Here is an 8,495-nt window from a genome sequence, read left to right as displayed (position 1 = left end):
GGGGGGGTGGGGGTGGTTTGTGTGGGGAGGGGTGGAATCACCCACAATGTGGAAGCAAATGGAGGTAACACCAAAGACTTGGAAAGAATTAACCTCAACAACCATAGCTGCAATAAAAGTGTCCCTTTCTCAATATCCGTTATAGTCTTATATAATATCACACTTATCTATGTAATAATAGAATTCATTGGAAGGAGTGTCAAAACTCACCCCACTATTATGGTATGTTCAATGAAGAATGCCTGATGATGTAATGAGAAACTATTTCTGTCGATTTCATTCACATAGAATATTCTCAAAAAAATTCTGCAATTTTCAATAACTGCAGCACCAAACTAATTTAAAATTTGCTCACCTATTTCAAACTTAGCCAGCCCTAGCCAAAACCTTACTCAGTAGCCCATCCCTTAACAGACCCAAATTTACATCTACTTGAAAATTTCATTCAAATCCTAAATTTACTTAACATTCAATTACCTTCTGCGCTCACTTAAAATCAATTTAGGCAATTGAACTAGACCATTCAAAAATTTCTCAATTTCAAACCCTAAAACCTTGACAAAGGGCATACCCAGTGCATGAGGCTCCCAGGTCTAGGGAGGGTCATAATGGACGCAGCCTTACCCCTTGCTTTGCGGAGAGGCTGTTTCCTGACTCAAACCCATGACCACTTGGTCAACTATGGACCAAGCCATAAAACCTTCACCTACTATATAAATCCAGATTTGACTCATAACCAACTTTCATCATGGCCTCTAAAAGACTAAAACCTCACCAACATCAACACATACTGGTGTCTGAGACAGGCACAGTGTGAGATGATGTCCCTCCCTCCGTCCTCTATCCTTTCACTCCACCCTCCTTCCCCCACCCCCTTCTCAAAAAAAAAAAAAAAAAAAGGAAAAGAAAATACATTGTCTGATTGTGTTGGCAGCTAAAACACATACACCCTTGTTACATGGTTAAACCCTGAACAACATAATAGACATGATTGCTACCTACTTACCACTGCTCACAGATACAAATCATAGTATCATACGATGTTTCTATAGAATTCTCCAACCAGCTTCCTTTTGTGAATGCATACCATACATGCCCAAATGCTAATATCAACAAGGGAGAAAGAGGGAGGAAAAGCAGGACCATACCTCCAGACCTCCGTTAGCGTTTGCTTGGTTGTCATCTTTAATGCCCTCTTTGGATCCTTCTGAAATCAGAAACATCAATTTCACTGGTTAGTAGTCTAGCACAGATTAGTCCATGCAGTATATCAAGCAGTTTGATCCATAACGCTTCTGTAGATAGCAAATTTGCAATAAAACTTGTGCATGATTCAAGCATGCAATAACATAAGTACAGAACATCCAGGGTAGTTTTTCCCCTACTCTCATGCAAGAAGTTTCAGCAGATCGTTCCTATCGATCTTACACTATCACAGGGCAATAGAAGCCTTCTGTTCTTGAATTTCTAGTTTCCCCCCAACTGAAACTTCAAAATTATAAAAGCTGGTCATTATAGGGGAAGCGTCCACAACCCAATAGAACATAAAACTGAAGTCAAGGATTTAAAATTTGTTCTTGGATATGCGATCAGGCTGATAAGGATCATCCAATCTAGCCCAATCCGAAGACGACATCAGGCTAATAAGGGACCTTCCTGTGTTCACCATGCATGTTAAAGCCGTCCCTTCTCCCTCCTCTCGCTCCCCTCTTATCCCTCCCCTTCCCCTGGTAAATTTAATGATATTGTTTCAGGAAAAAAAAATTAATCTGGCCCAATAATGTGCAGTATCAGAGTATGTATTGGCCGGATCAATGTTGGGTCTTAGCAATTCCGACACTTCAATCATTGGTTTAAGTGAATGGGAAGCTATCAAAAGTAAACCAACCCAAACTCCAGAAGTTCTCTATCTAATGAACAAACAAGATTACCCACGTGATCTCCAAAGGGTCTGAGAGGTCTATCCCACATAGTTAACAAGAACAAAGATAAAATATCAAGTTTGGCCTTGAGAAATGACCTCTATTTGCCTTCGGGTTTTTGCAACATCTAGTGGACATGTAGCAGCAGCAGCAAAGCTACCAGCAACAAAACCCGCAGCGAAATTTGCACCAAGGACACTTGCTGCATTGGCTTCTTCACCCACCAGACCAAGAAGAGTTCCCCTAATCTGTAAATAAATAAATAATACATATCATCAAACAAAATAATGTAAAAGAAAATAACGATAAACCATAAATGCGTCCATGGAACTGCTTTTAGGAATGAAATATTACTGGCTCTAATGTTGACCAGCAAATTGCAGAGAAAGGAACATCACGAGCAAGTTGTGCTCCAACTCCAGTCCACAAGGCACGGTAACTTTGCACTGCTTCCAATAAAACAGGTCAATCAGAACATGTAATCAAATGGCACTGTTCTGATACAAGGAGAGGCGCATATAGCAAGAACAGAAGCTCATGGAAAAAAATAACCAGATGAAACCATGTAAGACATTCTGCGTAGCGACTCTTAATGAGTAAACATATGCCCAGATCTTATCCATCAGAACATTCGTAAAACCTCATAAATCTTGGTTATAGTTGTCAGAAACCTGATTTATCGAAGATCTCATTGGCGAGGTTCTTTTTTTTTTTTTTTTTAATGGTTAGGTAAGCAGTACATAATGTCCATAGTATCCCCCCAATAAGGCCAGCAGTTGAAAATTTATCCCATTGTCATTTACATGTAGAGTAGGTTTTTCTTTGTTAACTGGACAACTCATGTCCAAGTTGACATGATAGAACATGGGCATGCAACAAAAAGTCAATACTCTTGAATACAGCAAAGTTCCTATACACATACCCTTTTTTTGTAGACACATTAATCCCTTCAGATATTTTAGCAAAGTTCCTATACACATACCCTTTTTGGACACATGCATGTATCCTAAATTTTGGGAAAGAGGTGGATCAGACTCCTTGACACATACTTGCACCTGATAACAGTATCCAAACCCATGTAACTGTAGAAACGCAATCCTAAAACGATGCAAAAGATAATGAAAAACAAGAACAAGCAATGCACACAGATTTACGAGGTTCGGCAAGATTGCCTACGTCCCTGGTGAGATGAGATCCTGCTTCATTATGAATGAAAAATAGGGTTACAATGCTCTTCCCTCACACCTCTCAGTATTGCTTGCATTACAGAGAGAAACCCTCGCTACAAATATATAGCGAAAAACCCTAATCCGGAAAGTACACAACTACCTTCAAATAAAAAAATTCGAGCGGGGGATTGCGCCCCCTTACACCTCCTGCTAGCGGGACCGCGTCCTGCCTGTCGAGGCGCTGCACCAGTACTCCTTGGATTAAACTGTGACGGAATACAAGACATCGTACACCAACAACAACATGGTATGTTTGTTTAACATACTAATGATACTTTTGTCCTGCTCATGAGGGGGTCTAACAGCATGTGGAAACACAGTGAAAAGTCACAAACTGCCCAACAGTTGAGGCAGATCCTGGGTTGGTAAGAACAAGATTAGAGATTTCGGCAGGATAGGTCATTTTGACCCTTGTCGAAAAAATATGTCGTTGAAATGGATATTTAGCAAAAATTTTAAAATTTTGGGGAATAAAGGGAAATACTAAAAATTTTGCAATAAAACTTAAGGGGATGTTTACTTAGCATAAACACACTATGAGTACTTAGATGTTAGAAAACCATAGTAGTTCAATTTCACACCATATTTTGCTAGTGTAAGCACTTAAATATTGTTCAAATCTAGCAAAAAATTTGAACCAAAATGATAACTGTTAAGGACTTGCCTCTTTCTTGAAGTTTCAACTCAAATGTCTAATTCCAATCTTGTCATGGGAACTTAGAAGAGTTTGGAAGAGGTTTGAATCTTCAAAAACCTGTAAGTTTCCGAACAAATTTGAAGCATTCCCTAAATTTCAACAATTTCGCCAATTTGACTATTTCAACTCAGTTCAACTAAAAACTTGGTATACCATATTAATGAATTTAACATTTAAATTATTTTGACCAAAATGTTGACATTTCAATAATTTTGTTTAGCGCATTTCGATGAAATATTGTATTCATATATTTTGCATGTGATTCCAGAGAAATCAAAATAGTTATCCAATCCAAACAATTTCAATTCAATTTTCAAACATTGAGATTGACTGCAAGAACCAAAAGATCCATTGATTCCATTCATATAATCACACCATTATCTTCAATGCACTATCCACAGCCAAATAGAATATTTAAATCCAATCCAATGTATGTTTGATTTGTTGTCAGATTATGTTGATATGCAAGGACATGTGACATAAGCCATAAAATATTTTATGTTCATGCAAGAGTCTGCAAGGGATATCTATACCAATTATTGATCAGGAAGAAGAAAGATGCACATTAGCAAACTCCTTATTTTGTAGCTGTTTGTGGGATGTTCACTAATCTAATTTGTTTTGTTAAGGTCTGTTTTTGCCATCCTATGAAGAGAAATTTTAGCTATCGTCCATTGTTAATCCACTTCATATCAGGAGTAAAACAGTCTTGATTTTAACGTAGACATTATCTTGGGTAATACTTTACATTTCTGACTTTAATTTAATTTTCATGCTTCATAACTCACAAGATGTATCTGTCAGGAAAAAAAAATTATTACCAGTATTGTCAAACAGATCTAAATATTATGATGGTAATACTAAGACAATCAGACTAAATGCAAATATCCAAACAAGAAAACAACTTACAGTTTTGGAACATATTACTTGACCCCCTAACAGGGGAGAGGACCCCAAGCAGAGTCTTCCATACTCCTGGAGGCTTTGCATCAATTGTAATCTCTTTAAATGCCTAACATCATAAAGAGAAAAACAAATTAAGTTCTCTCTAATAAACTCAATATGGCTGCAAAGTAGTATCCAAATTAAATGAAGACAATAGTACTTGTCAAATCCAATATGAAATTACTCTCAATAGCAATTTAGATGAAAGTCCCTCATAGATACTTGTAATATTGTTCTAGTTTCCAGTATGCCAACTGCATCAAATTTTTAAAGGAAAATAAAGTACTTCCGTATACTACTTCGCATACCATTTATTGTTCCCAAAAATAATGTGCACACTATTGGAGACAATTAGTCTTGTAAACTGAAAGTCTATAGTGTGGTTCAAAGCTTATAAAGGAAAAGTCACATGCTATTGGGAATGGTATTGAACATCAAAGACAATTCTGCTTGAAAAAACATAAGATGTCAAATATTCAATGCCCATTCAAGAACATGATATTTTTTGTATATTTGAATGGGTAAAGGTCTCCTACGTAGTCAATCAGAAAAGCTTACCTAAATGGCCATAAAAATCTGCCAAATGGCAGCTCAGATGGGGCCCAAATCAGTGGAGAGGTAGACCGATAAATCCACTGCTAACACGTCAAATTTCAGCCACACTGAAGTTTGTCAAGTGGCAAAATAAAGCTTTGAAAATCCAAATAATTGGAGAGTGCATAGATATACATGGGGATGCATGCCGATAAATGGGAGAATATTTAATTGAATTAGGCTCTGAATTAGATATATGGCTAATCCAGACCAAATCCTCCCTATCCAACGGCCAAAAATTGCCACATCATCTGTCCAGGTGACCCGAAATAATAGATTGTTTAAAGGCCCTTCCTAAGTGTGTGAAGTAAATCTTCCTTATTTATTATACAGAATATTATTATATAATAAATGTAAATATTAATGTATCTTCCTTATTTATTATACAGAATATTATTATATAATAAATGTAAATATTAATGTACAAAGTGTGATACCTGCATTCGAGTTCTCGCCAGTTCAATAGGATAGCAAGAAACACAAGCTAATGACCGCGCTGCTGAGCCAGCAACTAAGGGGACATATGGAGTCAAGTTTGGAGCATTCCGGGCCGTAAATTCCTCAATCCAGTTGCGGAATAGGTCATAGCAAGGTAAGTATATACCCACCTGGTCAAACAATGACTACAATATGAAGAAGACAAGAGGATCCGGTAACAGTACCACAAAACAATTAACTAATGCAACAACTTACAGTTGGTATTGCCAATGCTAAACCTGCATTTGTGCCTCTCCACAGTCTTGTAAATCCCTCCTGCGCAAATTATCTCAACTTAAACATCTGATAACTGATAATGTAAAAAATGGGTAGTAGAGACAAAGATGGAGAATTATATAAATCATAAATCCTTACATTATAAAACTGCTCTACAGCATACACATCTGGGATATTAAAAGAGCCGATTCAGTTGCTTATCTTTTATTATGTGGTGTTCTCTTTAACAGCTATAAACAGTTCCTTATGGATGTTACAATAGTAATTCCCATCTTAATCCCAAGTCAAGGTCATTAAATGCCAGCCCCAGCAGAATCAGGGGTTGGGCTGGATCAATCAGGTATGACTTGATCCAGGGTGCTTTTAATCCTTCAAGTAAGAAATCAGAATCCTAATCTTGTAGTTAACAGCAGAGAAAACACTCATAAAATATATATATATATATATATGTAAGATCTGCTCAGGTTGTTGTTTTTTGTTAAGGATTTAAAGTTTTTCCCATTTTCATTTTTAGTTACCTCCCATAAGGAATGGGCTAGGTATTCATATATGGATGTTGATGAACTTTAACAGCATTATAAGATATTTATTTTGTTGTCCAATGGTTTATTTCTGCAGTTCTGCCTAGTCCAATTAGCTATAAAATTATCAGTCCACTTTTTTAAGTACTAAAAAATTGTTTGGACAACATCCAAGAACTCACTCTATTCTCTTCGAAATTATTTTTCCTCACTTTCCTCACTTTACAGAATTTGTGAGAATCTAGGCCAAACTGCTCATGACAATTCCCAAACAAAAGAAACCAGAAAGAAGAATTTTCCACCCCTTTTCTGTAATGCTGTTTGACGGGCCTATAAAAAACTTTAAACATCTCTGTCTCCTCAAAACTAATGTAATTATCTCCCTTACCAACCTGTCGTATTATTTTGTGGAAGACGTCCAACGTTCCTTTGTACTGAAAACAATCTGGAGGACAAACCGATTCAGCACCAACCATTGCACCACGAGTGCAATTTGGAGAACATCTCAGATCCGAAAAAAACTGTTCCAACATATTCCAAAGCCAGATGTTGTTAAAACCAATGAAAACTATAAGAGACAAAGCTCTAGGTTCTAAGCTATGATGAGTCTCTACAATGTAAATCGAAAGCAATACAACGTAAACAGACTGAGGATATGAGAATAATCCATGTAGAAGCAACTTGCTTAGAAGCATGTCAGTTACAGCATCAATGAATATTAATCATAGAAAAGAAAGTGTAGAAACTTGAGTTAATCATTTGGTTTAAAGAGAAGTGTGAGTCAACCAGAAACAGTAAAAAGAAAAGTTTCAGAAGCAAAAATTGTTCAATAGTGATATATTCCCCAGGGTCCACGAGTGAACCTTAACACCATGGATATTCCAAACTACAATTCTTAATGAAGTTTGGGGCTATTCTCAGCCCAAATAATCTTTCTCCCCACTTTCTGCCCACCAGAATTACAGATTTCCCTAGTAGATCTATTCTCAATTCTGTAGTACACAACTGAAATAATTCTATTACTTAGAGAACACCTTCAACATTTTACAGGTTCAAACTACTAATGACTCCCGTGCCATTCTTCCAGTTTTCTGAGGTAAAATCATAAAGAAAGAACCATACTCACCAACCCTGATAAAAATGCACGTTAAGCACCCATTGACATCATCACCACTAGTGGATCAACAGTAATGAAACTACAATGGAATAATTAATCAAGGATCCGGAAGAAAGAAGAGTTTTCATTGCTAGTCAGCGGTATCCATGTACTTCACCATATGGATACATTGTCTTAGCATAGGATGTAATGAGAGTTAGTAATGGTACAAGACCTGAGAACATTGCCATGTATCCCTCTAAATAATGATCATCATACTATTATTTCAGATTTTCATAATTTTATTTTAAGTGTAGATGATTATAATCTGTTGGCATTGCCGTAGTATTAGTAAACTAATTATTCTAAATCACGTCAGATTGGAAAGTCAGCCCCTATTCATAAAAATGAAGTCAATGAAACAATGTACCACAAATCCCTTCATTTGAACTATGTAAGAAGATATTAGAGAAACTTAAATAACTGAAATTCTGACTTCATCAAGTATAGCTTCTTCCCAAGAGATTCAATAAAAATAAAGTAGAAGTTAAACAATATGTACCTCATTTGGTCCAAGAGATGCCATATGGCCACTAACATGGTGCCATGTATGTGAATAAGGAACTCCAGCAGCCTGTGCTTGCAACCTAGTCTGGAAGCAGGTAAAGCATTAGAAACATAAGGGATGCAAGAGTACCAAGTGTAAGAAACCATTCATGAACCATCACAAGTTCTGAAAATTACAGTTTACCCTTTTTTTTTTTTGGGGGGTGGGGG

The 8,495-nt window shown here is 36.7% G+C and overlaps 1 protein-coding gene across 1 annotated transcript in view; it reads right to left on the bottom strand.

Annotated features, from left to right (window-relative positions):
• LOC122081893 (mitochondrial carrier protein MTM1-like) overlaps positions 1-8,495 on the bottom strand; it is an 11,962-nt gene that overhangs the window by 1,148 nt on the left and 2,319 nt on the right. Inside the window, exons 2-9 of the mRNA XM_042649277.1 lie at positions 8,281-8,370; positions 7,015-7,143; positions 6,081-6,140; positions 5,825-5,995; positions 4,758-4,860; positions 2,277-2,368; positions 2,021-2,170; positions 1,149-1,207 (exon numbers count right to left, since the gene is read on the bottom strand). Coding sequence (XP_042505211.1) covers positions 1,149-1,207; positions 2,021-2,170; positions 2,277-2,368; positions 4,758-4,860; positions 5,825-5,995; positions 6,081-6,140; positions 7,015-7,143; positions 8,281-8,370 — 854 coding nt within the window. The remainder of the gene's footprint in view (positions 1-1,148; positions 1,208-2,020; positions 2,171-2,276; positions 2,369-4,757; positions 4,861-5,824; positions 5,996-6,080; positions 6,141-7,014; positions 7,144-8,280; positions 8,371-8,495) is intronic.

The sequence above is a fragment of the Macadamia integrifolia genome, chromosome 6, assembly GCF_013358625.1.
Source record: "Macadamia integrifolia cultivar HAES 741 chromosome 6, SCU_Mint_v3, whole genome shotgun sequence".
In the NCBI taxonomy this organism is placed as follows: domain Eukaryota; kingdom Viridiplantae; phylum Streptophyta; class Magnoliopsida; order Proteales; family Proteaceae; genus Macadamia; species Macadamia integrifolia.
Note: the sequence above shows the minus strand (reverse complement) of the source record. Positions and strands in the feature narration are given on the sequence as shown.